This window comes from Rissa tridactyla, chromosome 2 (genome assembly GCF_028500815.1).
Source record: "Rissa tridactyla isolate bRisTri1 chromosome 2, bRisTri1.patW.cur.20221130, whole genome shotgun sequence".
Classification (NCBI taxonomy): Eukaryota; Metazoa; Chordata; class Aves; order Charadriiformes; family Laridae; genus Rissa; species Rissa tridactyla.
This window is the reverse complement of record NC_071467.1, coordinates 51,292,036-51,314,242: the sequence shown is the minus strand read 5'-3', so window position 1 is coordinate 51,314,242 and position 22,207 is coordinate 51,292,036. Positions and strand designations below refer to the sequence as shown.

Genomic DNA, 22,207 nt, shown 5'->3' with positions numbered 1-22,207 from the left:
TACAGGCCTACACCAACAAGAAAATGTGAAAACAGGACAAAAGGGATATCCGCACAAGAATCCGCTCTTTGCAGTTTTGCTAATATCAGGAAAGGGAAATTCAGAGTTCTGCCACGGCTGCTTCATAACCTCCCTCTGCCTCTCAAGCTGAGCTCTTGGTGGCCCAACCATAAGCCCAACAAGTCTTTCTTTCATGCCTTCCTTTCTGTTTACCTCAACCACTGGTCTTTGCAGTTGTGAATATCTTTCAAAGAGAAGAATGTAAAGCTGGGTCACACAGCCTTGCCCAGTCTCCTCTAGATGATTACCCAGACAATCTGTCTACATAAACTTGTGGCTTGTGTCACAAAACACCTGCTGTCAATGGGGTCTATTGACTTTCTTGTCCCTAGAATTTTTAACAAAATATTCCCTACTATCAGGCTAGGAAAAATAAGGGGACAAGAGGTGCAGATTTCAAAACTGAAAAACAAACATGACGTCTAACATGGCCAAAATAAAACCTCTGTAGCCCAAGAGAGGCCATTCTATTTTTGCAGTGGACTGAGGAATAAGCTAGTGAGAAACGTTAAGATGCTAAATATAAAACATATATAATGCCAAAAGTCCCAAATGGAAGTAGAAAAGTACAAATGTTGCTGACAAGTAATCTTTAAATAATCTCATTTCAAATCGCATTATGCATCAAGCTGCTTGACACCTGTGAGAAAATATTTACTGCTAAATTAGTAAAAGGAAAATAAGCCTTAGCCAGATACTATGTTTGTTACATTCCAAACATTTCAAAATACGTCCTGCAAGGATTTTTGGTTACTTTAAATTACAAGGATTGGGGTGGAGCACTAACACAAAGGGTGTTTATTAAGGCTGATATATTTGCCACAGGTTATCTATGGCCTTGCTGACTACTCAGTTTTCATCATAAGCTTTAAAGTACAAATGCGTATCCCCAGCAACCGGGTAAATAATTTGTTGGTGAATGCTATGCATACAGTTATATATATGTACATGTATATAGAGGACTACATAGAGGAAAATCCTCCACAAATGCATCTGGTCTGTGACATGGCTTCATGCACAATTGAAAACTGCAGGAAAACTGGATGGACCCTCCAAAGCAGATCAGCAAAAATGATGATAGTCTTAAAATTTATGGTCTGCTTGTGAAAGGTCAAAGTGAATAGGTTCTTATTCGTTCTAAAAAGTGAAAACTAATAGGGCACCAATCAAGATCCCATAATGTAGAAACAAGGGTATGGCGTGGAACAAATGTTTATATTTTCCAGGTGAGGCAAGACAGACTACCTCACTCTCCATACACAAAACCATTAAGCTTACCTATTTGAATTTGCTATTACCCCCCTGCTTCTGTAATAAAGGTGCAATCAATTGTTTTCATTGGTGACTGGAGCAAGAAGAGGGAAAATTAATTTGCAGACTCTCCATACTAAAAAGATTTTAAGGACATTTAGACAAAGATGAATTTGTTCTGACTCCCCAGAATGGACTGGGCTAGAACTAGTGGATTTCTGACAGTCACTTTGGGCTCTACATTTCACCCTCTCTAGCAATACAGAGCAGGTATTTTTACAACCAAATGTAGATCTTAACTCTGTAGGAAGTCATTCCTCTGAAAGTAAAACATTTTAAATTGGCTCTTAAAAATTCAAGGAGGATAATTATTTTGTGTGGAAGTTTTTCCAATTAATTTTCATAAAACAGGCTAGCATGTGGCTGCCGCCTGAACAGAGCAGCTGTTAGTATTTAATACTTGTGTATTCCTTTGTTTTCTCTGGAAGTGTGTGCATATGTTTGGCCATTAGCACATTCTGTGAAAAAAAAACCCCAACACTAAAAAGCTCTGTCATTTAGCATTCTTTATATAGCAAAAATTATACACCTTCATATGCTTCAGCAAAAATAACTCTGTGTGCACATGAATTTATACCATTATACGACTATGTATTGGGTCCAGAGCAACAGTAAGTGTGGGTAAAAATAAACATTATAAAATATAATCATAATATGAAAAAACATATTAAATTGCTCTTACTTGCCCTGTCTCATCTTTCACTTTCCTTTTTGCCTTTCCAATAAATTTACCTGCCCTGACTGAGAGAGACTGAGAGATCAATCGCTTTCCATCTGGTATCTCTCCATACATGAAAGGCTTCCTGCGAAAAACAGGCAGGGAAAACAGAAAGCTTGCGAGAGGAAGGAGTAGTTAATTCTGGAGTAAAGTCCACTGCAACAAACGGAGGTTATTCTTCTAATTTTTATTACACTAATGCTCTTTAATCAGAGGAAAGGGTCAAAAGACTCAATGTCAGTATCCTTGGAATACTTTTGATGAAGAGGCTCATTGAGCCTGTTTTGTTTTACCAGGATATGTATGCCTTCTCCTTGTCTATTGACAGAACAAACAAGTAATTTCAGTAGTCGTTTCATGTGTGTCCTGAGGCAGGGTTTAGCCCTTAAAATGACAACGTAGATTAATAGGAAAATGTGGAGAGCCAGCTCTGAAAATTAGCTTGGCTTTGTAGTATTGCTTAGTTGCTGTGCTGGATGGAAAATGCATGATGATAACAGATGTAAAGCTCACCACTCATAAATATTTAAGTGGTAAGACACAATAGGCAGGCACCTTCGTTGCTGCAAAACTCAGAGGCACAGTGTGAGGCACAAAGCCCAAGAACAAGGGCCTTTAGCTACTTAAAAAGTACATTTCCTTAGAAATGTACTTGTGAACTTAATAATTTTTTTTCTTAACAAATACAATATATTCAAAAAGGGAAGATACTCACATTTCTGTATTCACTAGCTGTTACTGGCAGTGACTGACACCCATTAAGACCCCTCTGACAGCTGGTGTGGAAAAGATGGCAGTACCCTGGATTGTAACACCTCTTCATAACCAACAGTGGGACCACACCTGGCATTTAACTAGAATAGCAAATCCTCAAAAGGAATTCAAAACTACAGGAGGATTCTGCAGGTTTGCGTCTGAGATTGAAAAAGTGTGGGAGATGTCTTTATGATTTTAACTAGTATTTTCAACACTTTATACACACACAGAGTCACATTTTCTGCAAGAGAGAGGAAAAAAGTTAATTCCATGCTGAAGGATTTTACTTCTTTCTACTTAAACGAGCAGTGATTTTAACTTAATTGCTGATGATCAAATATTCTAAATCTACTGCTGAAATTTCATCTCCATCTTAAAAACTGTAAATTGTACCAGGCATATTGAGGTGTTCCAGGACAGAGGTTGAGTTTTGGAACAAGACAGGTAAAAAGAAACCCAACAAAATCAGATTTAGGGCACTCTGAGACAGAAGCAAGGGGTTAGACTGCCTCATCCAGACACAGTGGAGAAGGGCCCTGGGACAAGTAGGACCTAATTTACAGAGTATGAAAATGATATTAAAGAAAATATGACTAGACGTCTGTTCTTGTTTTTAACTCTTTTCTCTCTGATGCTTTAGATAAATCAATATACTTTTCTGTAATTTTTTATTCCCTGCTACTTCAACTTTTGCCATCCTCTCCAGCTCATGGAGTTCATAGTAGGGCTAAATTCCAATTAGACTAACAGATGAAAAACAATGAAAAACAGTATTTGACTCAGGGACCAGTATGTGAAGATGATGACTTGCAGGACTTCTCCCTGTCAAAGGGCAGAGCAATTGAATATTCAAAGGTACAGGCCATCCTGTAGTACACCACCAGTGTCCTGCAAAGGGGCTGTAAAGCCACCACAAATCTGTATCTCTTACAGGATGTGGATATTGTAGCCACTTTGCCTTTTATCTAGCTAACAACTTCTGGGAATCCAGAGTAAAGGTCTTGGAAATTTTAGGCCAGTTAATTTATTAAAAATACAATTCTTGCGCACTATCAGTAACTTTATTGTCCTTAAGTAATTCCAAACTAGCTGCCTCAACCTCTTGTCATAAGAGAGAGGCAACGGAGGCCATAGTAGCATGGGTTATTCAATACTGCACTGCAGCCAGCTGTGGGGGCAAGGGGAAAGCTGGCCACTGACTGGCCCCTCTGCTGAAATTACTGTCTGATGACTGCCTATCATGCTAGTAAGCTACCAAGAATTAAAAACCAAAAAAACCCAAAAAAACCCAACAAACAAACAAGAAAGGCGTTTAGAGTGTTGGCAGACTGGGAAGTAAATACAAGCTTTGATTAGCAAGTACAAGTCATCCATGTAGCTCTGTTTGCCATAGTTTCCTCACTCCCCTGGCCGTTTTTAGCAAGCTGAATCAGCAGTACCGTATCCTCCGTGTGAATCAAACTAACTGCAACCCACCACAAGACCTCATCTGCCGCTACACAGCGGCCAGGGAGAATTTTCAAATCCAGTTCTGCAGAAAAATGCGGTTCCAGCGCAGTTGACAACAGCACAGGCGCTATAAAACTGCTGCTGCTCAGCTGTTGAAGTCAAACTGCAGATGTCATGCGGCTTCATTACTGGTGTTCAAATGCATTACTTCTCTCCTCGAGTAGCTGAAATGCAGTTTAATTCTGACATTTTTTTCCATAGGTTTATAGCCCTGTTTCTGGAGAGTTGATTTAGCTATTCACATCTTGAGTTTCAAAATTAATAGCCATATACCAGATAGTTATAAAAGCATTTGTTACAGAGAACAGATTATCAGTTCCTGTCCTAAGCAAGGTCTGGAGCAACCGGGTGCTAAAAAGATCTCAAAAGAATTCTACCTCCATGCACATGGGACCAAAAACCTGCAGAGAGCACGTAGTCCTGCTCTGCTATTATTCAAACCCAGAGGCCAGGAAAGAAGAGTCTAGCTTTGGAGAAATGGCGTAGGTGTTTCACAAAGGACTTGTGTCTTTGCTGCTCCTTGGAAATGGTACTTGGAGGTAGGAGTTAGCCTCCTCTATGATGAGTTCTCAGGGAATCCATAAGACGACTCAGGGCTTCTTGATCCAATTGATTACATATGACTAAGGGAAAGGACATTATAAACCACTCCACCATGAATCCCTACCTACAGAATCCTACATGGGAAATAACCTTAAAAAAGTAATTTTTTTTTTTTAAATCTGGAATGCAGTGTCTATCTTTGCGAGAATAAAGGCAGTGAAACTGCAACCTACAGCTCCCTTTTAGCAAGACTGCTTGAATTTCTGGAGTCCAAATTTCACAGATAACCTGCAAATACATGGGAAAACACGTCATTCCTGATTCATGCTGTGCTGACTTCCTAGAAGCCCTCGAGGATTTCTAGGCTGCGTAGAGCATGCTGTTTTGGAGACGTGCGTTGTAACAGAAGGCATGTTCTCTTTAAACACCCCTCTGAGTACCCAGCTCTGCTCACTAAGACGGAGGGACCGGGAATCAGCCAAAGGGCCCAACTCACACCTGACAGATTTCAGAAGCCTCCCGGCATTAGATAATCCTTGCTTTTCAAAAAGCGTTGTCTCGAGAAGGTTTTGGTACACGCTATTTCCCGAGGCGGTGGTAGAGATTCCCACAAGACACGTACAGAAATATTGCTACTTGATTCACAGGAAGACGGATGTTTTTCTTGACAGGGAAGAGGTGTTGCTAATAAAAGTAGAGCGTGGTCCCATTCTTTTGTATACTGGAGCAGAGTGGGGGGAAGTTTGATCCTTAAATTTTCACAAGAGCAGCTGTAGCACCATCCGAGCTGGCAGGAAGCAAGACCAGGCTGTAGGTAACAGCCTTTGTCTTCACCTAAATTTAAGTGCAGCAAAGAAAACCTCTTCCTGCAAAGGGGATTGAAAACAATGCGAGTGTGTTTTTGGTATCCAGGTACCTGGCCATTTTGGGTTGGAATAGATACATTTATGTAAGTGTACTTCCTCACCCATCCTGTGCTCAGCAACACCTGCCAGACTCACCTGTATTCGAGCCAAACTTGCAAAACACCAATTTTTGCTGTCAGCTTCATGGGCAAGTTCACATTGCTGCTCACAGAGGCAGGTATTGAGTTAAGGAATAAATTCCTTTAAACCCTAGCTCCCCAGACTTGCACGGGGGAGGTCACAAAGTCACCACTGTACAAAAGAGGAACTTAAACCTCTGTGCTAGTGACCTTGGCCACTGACAAAAACACTTCAAAAAAAACCCAAAACAAACAAACAACAAAACACCACCACCAAAAAAAAAAACAAAACCCAAACCCACAAAAACCCAACACTTCTCCGAAAAGGGAAAGCCGCGTTATCAAAGGAGGACTTCATTACTTCACACCTGCCGCCCCAGGTCCCACATCCCACCCGTGAAAATCCCCGAGTGGGTTTTGCGAGAAGCCTCAAGGCTGTGGAAAGCCGAGGCCACCCACCCGTGGCCGTGCGGGGGCAGAGACGCCACACCGAGGGGGAAAAAAAACCTGAAGGGGGAAAAAAAAACCTGAACCGGGGAAAAAAATGAAGCAAGCTCCGCACACCGATTCCCTCCTAACCCGGCCATCGGCACCCGCCTCCCTCCCGCGGGGGCCCGCCGGGCCCTTCCCCGGTGCCAGGGGGATGGCGTCCCCGAGCAGAGGTCGCTCAAGGGCGGCTCAGGGCGGCCGCCTCCTCCTCGGGGAAGGAAACCCAGCGCCACCCCCACACCCCACGGCCACAGAAGCCGCCCCGATACACGCGGCCGTTAACCGCCTCGCCGCCCGCCCCCCCGGCGCATGCGCGGCCCCCTCAGCGCCTGCGCCCTGAGGAGCGAGGCGGGCGCCGCCGCTTTTGGAGGGTTTGCGGGCGGGAGGCGGCTGCCGCGTCGCCGCAGCGCTGGGCGGGCGGGCAAGCGGGGGGAATACGGCCCGGCGGGCGGGTCACCGGGCGCCCGCGGCTCCTCACTGCGGGCACGCCGAGGCAGCACCGGGTAAGGGGCGGCGGGCGGGTAGATTAGATAGACAGATCGATAGATAGGTGGGTAGGGGCGAGCCGGCGGGGTCTTGCTGCCCTCCTCAGCGTTATGGCCGGCTCTGAGCAGCCGCCACCGCGGCGGGAGGACGGGGAAGCGCCGCTGCCCATCGAAGACGCGGAGCTGGCGCTGGCCGGCATCAACATGCTGCTGAACAACGGCTTCCGCGAGTCCGACCAGCTCTTCAAGAAATACAGGTAGCCCACCCACTCCCCGCTCCGCTCCCCGGCCGCCCCTCCGCCGCCGACCGCCTTACCCTAGCCTGGCCCGGCCTCCGCGCACCTGCCCCTGTCACATACCTGCGCGGCCGCGCCGGCACCGCTCTCCCCTCGGGCGGCCCCCCCCGGGGTGGCGGCGGCGCAGGGCCCGGCGCCCTGGGCATGGCGGGGCTTAGGGTGGGTAGCCCGGCCCTGCGCGGCTGCTCGGGGCCGGGAGGATAGGCGCCCCCCGCTTGCCGCCTCAGCCTGCGCTCTGGCGGGGAGGGGGAACGCGTGATTCGCCCTCCTGGCCCTGGGTGTGGATCCTGCGGGGTCTCCGCGGGGCTGGGCCCTGGGGAAGGCGTGGGGAAGGGCCGGGGGGGTGGGGGTCGGCGGGTCCCTCGTAGCGTGGGCTGCGTGTCGCGAACGTGGGTGAGTAAAGACGCGCGTGTGCCCCAAGGCGTTTCCTGGCGGGGGGGTGGTGGATGGGTGGGGGGGTGGGTTTGCTCCGGTGGTCGGATGTGGTCTTGATGCTGGTTTCAGCCTACAAAGGGGATGGCGACGGAAGGTCTTTGAACGTTGCTGCTGTGATTATCTTCAGGCTGAAAGATTATGTTCATAATCCCTGCGTACATCATGTCTGGGTTTGTGCGTTAAGTAGTCATCCGGTAGGAATGGCATTAACACAACTGTGTAAGTCAGTCTTAAAGAAAAGGTTGCCCATACCTGTCCTTGCTTTTTGTCTGAGGAGTAATGCGTTCCACACAAGCTCGAGCTGCTGTAATTGCGCATACGTTCTAAATAATTAATATGCACTATACTGCTGTTGCCTGTATGATGAAAAATAGACTTTGATTGACTTAAAATAGTGCTTTGTAGTGATGGTGTACTTATGTACTTAAATCTTATTTACAGAAAGGATGTTCAGAAGTAGAGTGGGGGGAGTGAGACAAATGAGAAAAACTCCCCTTAGTAATAATGGAATAATAACTTCACTATGTACTTGCCACAGTCTAATATTAAACATGTCGTTCTGTCCTTAGCACATACTGCTCTGTTACATACACAATAGTGTTGTGCAGAACTAACTGGAGTATGGCAGGTGGCAAGTAAGGTCCCAGTTTGCATTCCTCACATGCATTACGTGCAGCTCACGTTCATAAGAATTTGCACCCTATGAGTTACTTATTTCTTGAGTTTGTTGGAGTTGTCAATTGTTCAAGGTATCTAAGGAACTTGTTGGTTTTGGTTGTTTGGTTTTGTGTTGTGTATTTTTTTTTTATGGCGCCAGTTAAGGAACACTTGATGAGGTTTCCTCTCCACTTTTTGTTGTGTTGTGCCATTGGCTTTCTCTCAGTAGTGCAAATCTGGAAGTAGTCTAGGAATTCTAAATGTGGGATGCTTCTTGTATAGTAGTGTTAGGGAGTAAAATTGTTAAGATTCCTATTTTCAAAATGCAGTTTAATTCTCCCTTGAAAAGGGTGAATAATGATACCTTCTTCAAATTGGTCTCTTGATTATCTAGAAGGTTTATCACTAAGGATTTCTTAAATGCAGAAACTTATCTTTTTTTCGAGGTGCGGGCGTTTCTCTGTGTGTTTGATTTTTATCAAGAAGTGCCTTTAAGTTCAGTGTATTGTTTGATCTTGGCCTTTAAACATTACCTGCAAGGAATAAATAGGAATTCCTTCATTAGATTTAGTGGTTTTATGATTCATAAATTGATAATCGGTGTCTTAGTTTTCAAATGACTGTTAAAATCTCCAGCCTCATCTACCTCATCCCAAAATTTGTAGCATGGTTCCTCTTGCTGTGAACTAATAGACCGTTATTGAATTGCAGATCAGCTGTGTGTTGAAACTTTGCATTAGACATAGGAGAGAAGATACAACAAAGTATGCTCAACTTCCTATAAATTTGGATTTTGGAGAAACATACAGTGAGGTCCACTTTTTTCTCCCAACAGTTTTTTGTTCTATACTTGTGTTGGATGTGTTCTTCCTACAAGGACTTAAGTAATGCTATTATATGTTTTTTTGCATACAGCCTTAAATATTTTTGTTGGTGCATGCTTGAAATTATGAAATAGAACTCATCCTAAATGGTAAGCCAAGTGAGCAGCTTTTGGGACCTCTCCATAATTTAATATGGATGTTTGTAATTTGCGGTATTAGAGCTCAAAGACATCTGATGAAATGCAGCTTTTTGAACATGATGCAAGTATGAGTTGTCTGTATTTCAAGTGATGTTTCTTATAGAAAGTATTAATTCTAGGCTTCTGCCTATGCAGGTAGTTTAGCTCTGTTTCAGAAGCTTAGCATGAATCCTAGAAGTGAAGGGAGGAATGGAAATGTTTTTCTTGTGGAGACTGTTTAAGAACCTACAAGACTATTTGAAAACTCAATTGTTCAGTAAAACTTCAGTTGCATTAGCCACATCATTTAAACTAGTTAGACCTGTTTCTTAGAAACTACTGGTTTTGCTTCTACTTTTTATTATTCTAATTTTTTCTTCATTCGCCACCTGAAGGACCTTGTGAAAAATAAATTAATGCTGCTATCTTTATGGGTCAGTAGGCAGCCTTGGTGAGCCTAAAGACAGCTGTCATTCCAAAGCAATCTGGGTCTGTTTCTTTCTTGGCTGTTGCATTTCCGCATCTTCCAGAAAGCAGGCTGGTGATCCCTTAATGAGTTATATTTGAAAGCTGGTCATAATGCAGTTCTTCAGGAAACCAAGGTAGAAATGGCAGCTATGTTTCAGGTGTATAATCGCAACAGTAAAGTCTTCCCTTTGAAAGAGCAGTGGTACTTTGAGGTCATTGGCTATAAAACCATTATTTCTGTGCTGGGAATGGGAGAATATTATTTTGTCTGTTGGTGTTTAGAGCTCATATGTATCTATGACCCAAAGAAGTCAAATTAATGTGTGTGTTGTGTGTCAGATACAACGTGTCATTGGAACTGCATTGACTATCACTGTAAAGCAGTTGACGATTTGTCAGGTGTAGTTTGTGACTCGTTTTAAATTATATTTTAGGGTAGATACCAGGGTTTGAAATACCATCTACAAGTAGCATTGACATCTGCATATGCTTTTTCGTGAGTTGTTTTTTTTTTTTAAGCAGTCCAGGTCCTCCACCTGCTAGCGGTGACAGTGGTCTGAACATGAATCAAATACCAATGGATATAATATTTTCATAAATCTCCAACAGACAGCACCACTGTCTTTAATGCTTGTAGCTGTGTCACGTCCCCACAGTGCTAACTCATATTTGAAACTGCCAGGTATCAATCTTTCTATTCAGCTTGAACAGTGCTGACACCATCCCAGTTCTCATCAGTTTTGAGTACCTGTGAAAACTGCAAGAGACATGGAGGTTAACCAAGGACGTAGGCATTGGAGATGGAGCCCACAGTCAGCCTGTGGCATAGTGTCGTTTTAGTGAACCACCTTGATAATAGCAAGAAAGCCGGAATTGGGATGTTCTTTTTCTCCTTCTAGCTTTGTGGATTCCTAAACATTTAAGAAAAGAAGAAACTGTCAAAAGACCGCTTTTTTTGCTGATTCTTCACTTCTTAAGAGCATTTGCAATTCAAAAATTATTTTAAAACTTCCTTCAGCTAAGAGGAGAGAAGATGGTGTCAAATAAAATCAGGAGCTTTTTAGGTGAATGTTGACTCACAGCATAAACCATAAGACCAGGGATATTATCTTACAAAAAATCCAACAATCTTCCATTTCCTATGAGGGAAACGTTTGACTGTTTGCGTCAATGACTCTTAACTTCTGAGAATGCTCGATAAAGTTTTCAACTTGCATCTGAATGAAAAGAGAAATAATACAAGATGTATAAGTAAAATGTATATAATAAGGTCATCTCCAAAGAAGAAAATGAAGACGATGTAGAGGAAATGTGATTCTAAGACAAAATGTGTGGCGCTGCTTAACATCTTTGCCGGTGACATGGACAGTGGGATTGCCGATGACAGCAAGTTATGTGGCATGGTCAACATTATGGAGGGAAGAGATGCCATCCAGAGGGACCTTGACAGGCTTGAGAGGTGGGCCCATGCCAACCTCATGAGGTTCAACAAGGCCAAGTGCAAGCTCCTGCACCTGGGTTGGGGAAATCCCAATCACAAATACAGGCTGGATGGAGAATGGATTGAGAGCAGCCTTGAGGAGAGGGACTTGTGGGCGTTGGCTGATGAGCAGCTCAACATGACCCAGTACTCACAGCCCAGAAAGCCAACCATATCCTGGGCTGCATCAAAAGAAGCATGGCCAGCAGGTCAAGGGAGGTGATTCTGTCCCCTTACTTTGCTCTGGTGAGACCGCACCTGGAGTACTGTGTCCAACTCTGGGGTCCCCAACAAAAGAAGGACATGGACCTGTTGGAGCGAATCCAGAGCACCTCTCCTATGAAGACAGGCTGAGAGAGCTGGAGTTGTTCAGCGTGGAGAAGAGAAGGCTTGGGGGAGACCTTATTGTGGCCTTCCAGTACTTAAAGGGGGCCTACAGGAAAGATAGGGGGGGACTTTTTATCAGGGAGTGGAGTGATAGGCTTGAGGGGTAATGGCTTCCAACCAAAAGAGGGTAGATTTAGATTAGATATTAGGAAAAAATTATTTACTGTGAGGGTGGTGAGACCCTGGTTGCCCAGAGAAGTTGTGGATGCCCCATCCCTGGAAGTGTTCAAGGCCAGGTTGGATGGAGCTTTGAGCAACAGCTTTGGTCTAGTGGGAGGTGTCCCTGCCCATGGCAGGGGGCTTGGAGCTAGGTGATCTTTAAGGTCCCTTCCAGCTCTAACCATTCTGTGATTTAAAGAACGGGGTCAGTGCAGGAAAACATGCTGTACAACCTGATAGGGGAAAGCAGAACATGGAGAAGAATGGAAAGTTGGCACAAATGGGAAAGTGAGGAAAAAAAGCTTAGTATGGTTACTTTAAAAACTTAAAAGTTTTAAAGTCATGACATGTTACAATATATGTATTAACAGACATACAAACTTCAGCAATGGACTGGAAGTTACATTGTGGGTGGGTGTTTGAATCTAATATCACCGATTTAAAATGGTTTCTGTGGCTCAAAATACTTTTGTCCTACGTACAAGTTGAGACAAGGTGACTTTATGCCAACATTGATCAACAGATAGATTATGGGCAGTCTGAGTGCTGTTGAAATTCTTGTTTATGGAGCTCAGCAAAGGAACCTTAAGAACAAAAATTAAGTGATTTAGTAGATACTTCTGTAGCTTCTGTAAAGATAAGGACAGCAGGGTGGGAACTGACGTAAGTCAGTTGGGAGAAGGATGATGGCATCTTGATTGGCAGTGTGAGAGTAAGTCTTGAGTGCCCCGGTAGCGACCCTGTGTGCTTTAGTTTATTGCAGCACTAGGCAGGCAAGCAACTGCTAGATGGGTGTATAGAAAGGAGAGTGGTGTACAAGGGAAGTGATTTTTAGCAGCAATATTCTAAAAGTGCAATAAATGTGTACCTTAGTGAGGTAAGATTTCATTGTTCAAGGCTAGGCAGAGCAAGTTATAGTAATAGCAATGCATATAAAACCAGCATAAGTTTCCAGTTACATGGGTAGATTAGAAAAATCTTAAGTGTTCTGCAGTTTAAATCTTCAAGATCTGGGTACATAGAGATGATCACGTTGAGTGTGACACATAGTTTTGTGGCCTTCATGACAGAGACAGGTGTTGTTGCCAAAAGAAGGGTAAAAAGGGTAGAAAGAGGTTGAGAGAGCCATTTGTCATACAGAGCAAAATCTGGTGGCTAGAAGTCCAAGGTAAAATGACAGAAAGCTCAACAAAAATCTGAGTTTATAACTCAGAAGTCAGATTTGGTGGAGGTGGCAGAAGAGGTGTGACAGTAAGCAGATATTATTTTAACACTGAAGAAATTAACTCTCTGAAAGTTACAGATATTCTGAAGACTTCTCATGCTTGCTAGTACACCCATTCTTTCTTTGATCCACTATGTATAAATATATTTTTGTTTTGATAGACTTCAGGAGCTCAGAAATGTTAAGTTAAACGGTATCAGTTAAGTTGTCCTGGAAAGTAATCTTGGTCAGGTTAGTTGAACCTACAGTGGAAAAAGATTTTGAAAAAGTCCATAATTCTTGTGTATTAAGAGTGTGCAATTGGTCAGTTAGTACAAATCAGTTGATACAACTAGCTTGTCTCTCAGCTTTGTAACTACTTTTCAAAGTAAAGGTGCAACTTAAAACACTTATTGTAATTCCCAATGTTTTGATATTCTTGTGCATCTAAACTGAACAGCCTGAAGTTAGAACAAAACAATCCCCTCTTAATTTGCGGAAGGACAAAACAGATTGGGCAAAACCTGTATGGGACAGGGACACAGAATTATTCTTTTTATATTCTTGAATTTCTCTTTTTGGTTGTGTATTTCTAGTGACAATAGAAGTGTACGCTAAGAGCTCATTTAACAATTAAAACAAATTTGGGCTGATTATGAAATGTAAACTGAACCTAGATAAGACATTTGCAGTTTTCAATATGCCTTAATACTGTAATGCTTTCATGACACTTATATTGCCTTACCTATTGGATGAGATGTGTACTTGTGTAAAGATCTGTCTTATGTTTGTAGTCTCACAAATAATTTTTAGAATATATTCTAGAATGATCTGTGATGGAATAATGACCAAAGGATTTGTATGTTGTTGCAGTAAATTCCTTACCTTTATATATAGGTTATTCATGTTTCTGCCTGTTTTAAAATATTCAGTAGCTGCTTCTATATTTACCTGTGAACTTACATTAATTCTTAATTTTTCATTGTGCTTTACTTTCACACTTTGGAAGAAAATAATTTGTTTTGTTTCAACTGGAGCATCACTGTCAGTATGATGATTGTAATTCTTAGTGGACTGTAGTTAAAGAAGCAGCGCCTAGAAAAGCGAGAGGAAATATTGGTGGGTTAATTATGTTACTTAAATTTAAACCTGAGCTAGGCTGTAGTAGCTTTAGAAGCTGATATACTATTGTGGAAATGGCTGTAGAAAAAAGAAAATACTGAGGAGTAATTGATTTTTCTTTTGATGTGCTTCAGTTGTGATTTATTTTATTTTTTTTAATAGTAAAATTGGGTGCTATTATTAAACCAAGGCTTAAAACTCCTGCATGTTATCATCATCTGTGAAAATGGGGCATGGTGAACGCCTTTCTTCTGAAAGTGAATTAACATCTTAAAGACATGCTATGAAATGAGATTAATCAGTCAGGGTTCATTGGAAGAAGCAATGTTTCATATAACGCCAGTTTATGTACCTGGAAGAAAGGTCTACTTCAGTGCTCTTAAGTTTAGTTATACATACTATTTTTATTGATATGTACAACCTTTTACTGTGGTATCTTGTAGAAATGGTGTTAATAGCACGGTTTCTTATAATAAAGGTATCTTCTGAGTCCTAGTTTGATAGGTGAGGAGCAAACGGTATTTTAGAAAATATGTCTGGAGACTGAATTTTTCTTCATCTTTGACCTAATTAAAAGTCTTGAGACTAGTAGTGAGGACAATATGGGTAGTGCAGCGTCCCAGTGTTCATTTGTATTCAGTTTCATAACTCCTGTCAACATCAATATGGCCATTGGTTTCCTGTTAGTATTTTCTCAAGTGCTGCCTCATTTTTTTGTGTCTTAACAACTTTTTGGAATCTGTCAAAAGCTGTAAAATGATGTTTGATGCTGAAGGTCACTTAAAAGGAGTTTGAGGCAAGGGTTATTTTCATAGAATTGTGCTCTTCTCAGAAACTTAATGTCATTATTAGTCATGCCTTAGCATTTACTGGGACAGTAGTACTGCACCATTGCAAGCTTTTCTCCTAGGCCTCGAGGAAAAGAACCCTAAACTGCTGAAGAATTTATCAGTCAATGTAGTATTTCACAAAGATTGAGTGCTAAACACGGTTGTTGTTTAAAATGGATTTTAAACACTGAAATTACTGTAACAAACGATCTTCCATAAAGCTGCAACTATACTCTCTACCCAGTGACTATGTAGGAATGTGGTAGAAGTGTTCCTTATTTTGTTTAGTGATGACACAAACTCTGTGTGAGGAGCTCCTGCAGTAAAGTTTTCATGTTTTGATTGCCAAACCCCATGGTATCACCAGAAGTATCTCCCAGACGTAGTATAATATTATGCATCATGTTTTCTTGCTTCAGGGTCCTTATGTGCTACAGCCCATATGTGCTGTAATGACAATGCTTTTTATAGCCTGAGTGACTGGAACTTAAAAAGGACCAATCTGCAACATTTTAACTCGTGTATTACAGCTAGTGATCATCTTGGAGTAGAATGATATGGTTCTTGAGTTTTTGTCTCGTCTTTAATCATGGTGGAAGAATTGTAAACAGTGAGCTGTGAGTGTCAGAGTACAAGTGGGGAAGCAGTTTTGAAAGATGAATATTTATTTGGGGGAAAAAACCTCTCAGTTTTACTTGTACAAATATATGTTAAAATACTTACAGATTTTCATTGCTTGTAGTAAGCGTTTCAATATCTTTGTGATCTTCAAGAGCGGTTGGCTCTCAACTGGAACTAGCTGCTTCATTTTTTAACATAGTATTAAAATTTACCAAAAAGAAATACAAAAGCTTTTAAAATGTATATTTAAATGTCGATACCTTCATGCATATACATGTACACTCTTAAGAACAGGTTCTTAGTCCTGAAGAGAAAAGAAACCCAAATTTTACAAAATGTTCAAATAGTATGCCCAAATTAGTGTATATATTGAACTGCGGAAAGAGCATATATATGCTGTTTGATTCTCAGCTGTGTTCCTGTTTATTCAGTTTTAGTGGTTTCACTCCCAAACATGGCCATTATTCAAGTTGCTCTATGTGAAAATATTGTTAACCATAGACAGGGAATCAGTTTGCCTCAAAAGCTGATGTATTTCTCTTCCTTTTTTTTTTTTTTTTTTAAATCTTCAGTAGCTGTTTCTGCAACATGAGGATCTTTTTTATAAATTCATAGAAAATTTAAAATAGTCTAGAACTTAAAATGTTTTCATATGCAATGCTTTTACTATTTATTCTAAAATTCCACAGTATTTAATTCGTCTTTATGTTTTGCTGATAAAACTCGTATCTTTCCTGGCAATTTGTAAGGAATGCCTGGATCCTACTGAGAGCTAAATGCATAGGTTACTAAGCTTATTTGATTTGCTTATGCATGTTTCAGAGGGGAAAAAAACACTTCAGAATCTTGGTCGTCTTGTGCAAAGTTTCAGTAAGAGTGTAATACTTAATCAGTTTTACAAGTAAATTTTTTACAGCGGTTCAGGTGGTCAAATTTTAGTTATTTCATTGAAATAATTTCTTTGGATCCATTCCTGGTAGTGAAGTAAAATTTTCAGTGTGGATGGAAACTTAATATTCAGGAAGTGTGTTTCAAGAATCTTATTGAAAAATGCAAACCTAATTGACTATATCTTATGTCATGCGTTTCTTTTTTTCTGGTTATATTCAAAGACTGTTGTGGTTGACTTTTTTTAATTCAGTCTGATAAACAATCTTTCTCTGACAATTCTGTGTTCTGAATGTACTTCAGTATGCAAGACTGATTATCTAAAAATGCCTGCCTGCCTTGCCTCCCCAGAACTGCTTTCTCTCTGTGTAGGTAGAGCTAAGAAACCTCAAAAACGAAACATTTGATTTATTTTTCAGCTTTCTTGGAAGTATGATGCAAGTGCAACTTCGTACATAAGGGCATAAATGTAAAAATTCCTTGTGCTGATTTGTTCTGCAGTTTTTGATGCGTTGGGTGTTGATAATGCAGTACGTGTGACCTTGAAACGTATGGTGGAGGTTATGTGCTGTGGAGCAGGGTGATAAGACTGGCTGCCGAATGGGTCCCGCGCGCCTTGGGGGTTGAAAAGTGGATTATGAGAGAGCCATGTGCCCTCTGCAGCAAGAGTTAATGCTGCAAGTGCCAGCTGCAGCAAGTACAGCCCATGTAGCTGATTTCTGCTGCTCTGTGTAAAGCAGCTGTTGGTAGAGAACAGTCCAGGTACCCAATAGCAGAGGCATTTACTGTCAGCTGTTCTTGCTGGCCTGCCAACAAAGGGGAAAATACCTAACCTATTTTTCCTTTTAAAAAAATAGTGATAAAATGTGATAAGTTATGCTGATCTTATGTTTCTGTGTGTATCGAGAGTTGAGAGACATATATAAAACGTGAAGGTTTTTCTGTTCAAACTTGCTTTGCATATCTTCCTTGCTTTTCTTTCTTTTTCTTCTGGTTCATGTCCTTGCTTTTAGATATTTATGCTAAATCAAAAATTGAAAAGGGAGAGGGGGGAATATTGATGACTACCTTTTAAAAAAAAAATATATCTTGTACCATCATACAGTTTTACTATTGGAAATTTGTGTTGTAATAAACAATATACTATTTTCTCCATGTTTTTCAAGTTCTTGTCCTATTTTAAAACTCTACTTTATTATGATGATTGCCGAATTAAGTAGGAAACAGCATAAGTACTGTACTGTAGCAATACACGTACCTATAGCATAAATGTTAACTTCTTTTTAAGTCCGGAAAGTCAGTGTCTCTATATAGTTTTTTCTTCTGGAGTGCTATATATATTTTTATCCTTACTCCAGTAGTGATATTTTTACATGGATTGCTGAACAATGTGGATCAGTGGTATTGCTGAGATCTTGAAATTGTTTTTTTAATTATTATTTTTTTAAATGCTCTGTGTGTGATATTACTGGAGCCTCGTGGTCTGCGTGACTGCAATAGTCCTGAAGCTTGAAACCTGTCCCATACATTACCAAGATTTTGGCTGCCTACTTTTTTTGATCTAGCAATTGATTTCACCCTCTCGGAATATCCCTGTAAACAGAATAGGTGAAACATCTTCAAACTATTCCACATAGTGCAGTAAGATATGTATTCTGATCTTGGAACAAAGCAGCTGTAAAATCATAAACCTTGTAAGAACTTTGTATTTCCAACACCTTATGTTATGCGGCACATGCATTTTTCTGAAATCTGGGTAGATTAACTTAAATTCATAGGAACAAGGAGAAGTGGGAATCTCTTAATAGAATCGGTTAACACTTGTCTGCTAAGTCAAAATTGTAGTGATGGATCATAAAGAGTACAATTACTGGATTTTTAATTTTCTGAAGCTCTTAATTGTTTTTTTTACCTGCACTGAAAGCGTTTTGATGGCAGTGGTTTCTCTTAAAAAATATCTGCAGCTTAATGCTTGAATAAAAAATTTTTAAAAGATATATTCAAGTCCTAGTAAAAATGATGAAGTTTTTGGCTTTCCATTTCTGTTATATCTTGCAGAATGATAGAACGTTTGTTTGTAACTTGATACAAAGCCCCCAAGATTTATTTACAGATGCATAAGTTAAAATCAAGAAATGCAATATTGATTTGCACACAGGAAATATGTGCAAATATAGTAACTACATTTTGTTTTCTTTACAGAAACCATAGCCCACTAATGAGCTTTGGAGCCAGTTTTGTCAGTTTTTTGGTGAGTAGATGGGAGTAGAGAGTATACATCTCTTCTCTCGTGGTTAATATTTGTATGTGCACATGTGTGTTCATAACAGTGGATGCTCTAATTTGTTTCTTTTTATGAGACTTAATTTTTTCAAAGTTTTAGATTAAATGTAGCTAGAAAACAAGTCATGTTATATAAAACTTGTTTACTCATGTGGTTTAAATAGAAAGTAAAGGTTCTGTGATTCAGCTTCTCAAATGTATGAAATATTTACATGTTCCATTAAAAGAGCCATAATAAAACCCTCTCTTAAATGAGCAGTAGAGGTATTATAAAATAATACTCATAAATGCCATTTTCCTAATAGTTTTTGCTCTTAAAAATTTCTTCATACTTCCGGGTGAAAGTTGTTAATTCAATGCGTTCACATTGCTTCCGTTCTGAATATATGAGAACTGAGAATATTGACAGACGAAAGAGTCGTAATGAGAAAGTTAGGTCTGTTAAATGTTTTTCTTCTTCTTTTTTTTTTTTAATGTATTAAAAATGATAATATCCTATATAAAAATTGAGCAGGTGTATTAGAAAATGTTTGGATCTTGTTTTTTAGACTGTCCTTATTGTGACTTTGCTGCTTGATCTTAGATTGCACCAGAATTTATCTATGGTAATACTCTTTTTAAAGACAGTTTATTACAATATGCCAGAAATAGCTAAGTTGTAAATGAAATTAATTTGAATTCTCTCTAGGGTCTGTAGACTATGCAATATGGAAAAATATATTGGTTAGGAAACTTCCTGGGGCATATGCTTGCTTTTAAGTCAATGGAGAGGAGAAAGAAAAGAGGGAGAATCTCTCAGGCTGGCTATTTGAATTGATGCACTGAACCAGTGTAACATCACAGTGCAGCATCAGTGGATCTTGAAAATATCTTGCTTAGCTACTGTTCTAAACATAGCAGCAGCACTTTGTGTGCCTGTGTCATTCAGAGCTTTCGTTTAATAAAGCATCAAGAAGTTACTTGTCCTGAAATTCTTTCTAAATTGGTTCAGCAGTAGTTGGAGGTGGATGCATTTTTTTTCCTCTTCCTACATATGTAGGAATTGTAGTTATTATTTTGAAAAAATCAGTGCTGTTACTTGTTACTGACTTTAGTGGCCTGTTATTTATATGGCTGAATTATACAAAAAGCAGCATCTGCACAGATGCAAATAATGCCTTACATAACAATAATTGAAAATTAATTTATATAAATTTTTCTTCTGCTAATGTAATGTGACAGTGCATTCAGTTTGACTGCCTATGAAGCTTTGTTAAGACGAGGAGATAAGACTTAGTATGTTCCAATTTGATGGTAAAGCACTCTCAAATCTCTAGTTTGATGTTTTGGTGTAGTATGTGTGCTGATCCGTGTGTGTATTGATACAGAATACGATGAAAAAAAGTAAGTTTTATTGTCAAGTTTTTATGAAAACTTTTACTCTCCTGTAGCTTTTGTAGAAATAAAAATATTTGTGATTTTTTTTAATCATTCAAATCTGTTTGTTTTTTGGTAGAATGCCATGATGACATTTGAAGAAGAGAAAATGCAGCTGGCATGTGATGACTTAAAGGCTACAGAAAAACTTTGTGAAAGTGAAGAAGCTGGAGTTATAGAAACGATCAAGAATAAAATTAAAAAGAATGTAAGAACATTATTTATAAAATGTGGAATTGCATATTGAATAAATATTTCTGGAAACTTCCTTTCTGTCCTCTTTGTATTTTGAAAACATTATTTTTGATACGTGAAAAGCAGTTGAAATTAATAATAAATTTAGAAAGTAAGTCAAATATTTTCTTGGTTTTCCTAAGTACCATAAAATTCTCAGAGTCAGGTAATTCATATTCTAAAGCAGCGGGTTGTGCTCATGTTAGTAATTATTTTCTTAGCACCTCAAATCAGTGACCTACTAAAATAATTTCATGGAGCTTGTAGCCTGTCTAATTGAGGCTAACTTAAATTCATACGTGCTCTAGTAATGTTCAAAAGCTGAGAGATCGAGGCTGTGTGGTGCTGTGTGCCAGGCATGTTCCTAGGGAATTTTTCTTCCGTTTTTAGATTTTCTCATTCTAAATAATGAAGGAAGAATAAAGCATGCAGATTGAGAACTAGTTAAAGTAGTAGTATAGAAACATCGAGTGGCCTGCCTAGTGTGATATAGCAGATCTACAGCAGAAAAAGAAGCCATTTCTCTTCAATATTTAGTTTTCTTTATAGAAAGGATTGAACCAGACATTCTTAACTCTCTGCTCTTGAGGCCCTGTATTTTCCTTGCCACTTGTCATATACCTCTTTCTGTGCTCTTCCATCTAACATTTTTTAGTTGCATGTCTGATATATTTAGTAATAATTAAATGAAATTTAACTCTGTTCTGAGCATTTGTAGAATTTTAAGGAAAATAGTCGATGGCATATAGGTAAGGTTTTCCTGTTTACTAAGTAGGAGCTTGCTTGATGAACTGTCAAAGCACTTTTAGCATAGTTTTGCACTTCAAATGCTGAGTTGATTTAGTAGCAATACTACCACCTGTAGTTAATTTTGGATTTTTTATTTGTCGTGTCTAGACCAGTGTTCTGTATTATCTTTGTTAATGTTTTTCTATGCTCTGTGTTTGTATATTCCACACAGGTTGATGGACGAAAATCTACTCTCTCCATGATAGATCGTCTACAAAGACAAATAATTGTAGCAGACTGTCAAGTCTACTTGGCTGTGCTCTCATTTGTAAAGCAAGAGTTATCAGGTGTGCTGTGGCGTTAATATTTAGATATATTTTTGAATGATATCTTTTTAATAAAGCTTGGTCATAAAGCAGCAATATGACCATCAGTAAAGATTATTGTTTTGTAGGAAGGAGCACAGTTCACTTGAAACATTCCAAGATTGGTACGCTTGCAGAGGCATTGTTCTACGTCTGTGTAGGTTGTAGTATCATAAAATTGGATTGCTACAGATTACAGCTTTCTGCTTTTTTCACACCAATAATCATATTGAACTGGTTCTCCTTAGATAGGTTGGAATCCTTTGCATGTTCCCGCAGAGGCATTTGAGGAATTGGTATGAAGATGGTTAGTATCTGTGTGCTTTTTGTGGCCTGAAAGATAAAAGAGGCTATAAATCCAGGCCACTGGGAAAATCCTAGTGTCCCATATGCATATTATGTTCATGACAATTCAGGGAGATGACAAACTGCCAGTGAAAGTAGTTTGAAGTGAAGTGTGTTGAAGATGGAACTGCTGAATCAGTTCTTATTTCCTGGTCACCAAAGTGTGTCCTTGCATGCCAAAGAGGTTATTATCCTGTCATGTTGAATACAGACCTCGTTGTCTCATCTGCAAAGCTGTTTCTAAAGTTCGCTTGCATTCCTGGATCTGTTGCGTAATCTCAAAAAATGCCTTCAACCATGAGTTTATAGAAAATGGTCAAGGTCATATACAAAGTGAGCACATTCCCAGGTTCTTACCAAATCAATGAAGACCAAGAAATGACAGTCACACCAGATTGTCAGTGAAAACCCTGCTGGTCAGCTGAAAGG

The 22,207-nt window shown here is 39.8% G+C and overlaps 1 protein-coding gene across 1 annotated transcript in view; it reads left to right on the top strand.

Annotated features, from left to right (window-relative positions):
• Positions 1–6,793: 6,793 nt before the first annotated feature.
• Positions 6,794–22,207, top strand: part of TTC39C (tetratricopeptide repeat domain 39C) — a 40,798-nt gene continuing 25,384 nt past the window's right edge. Inside the window, exons 1-4 of the mRNA XM_054190470.1 lie at positions 6,794–7,113; positions 18,609–18,657; positions 20,185–20,313; positions 21,301–21,415. Coding sequence (XP_054046445.1) covers positions 6,968–7,113; positions 18,609–18,657; positions 20,185–20,313; positions 21,301–21,415 — 439 coding nt within the window. The 5' untranslated portion in view covers positions 6,794–6,967. The remainder of the gene's footprint in view (positions 7,114–18,608; positions 18,658–20,184; positions 20,314–21,300; positions 21,416–22,207) is intronic.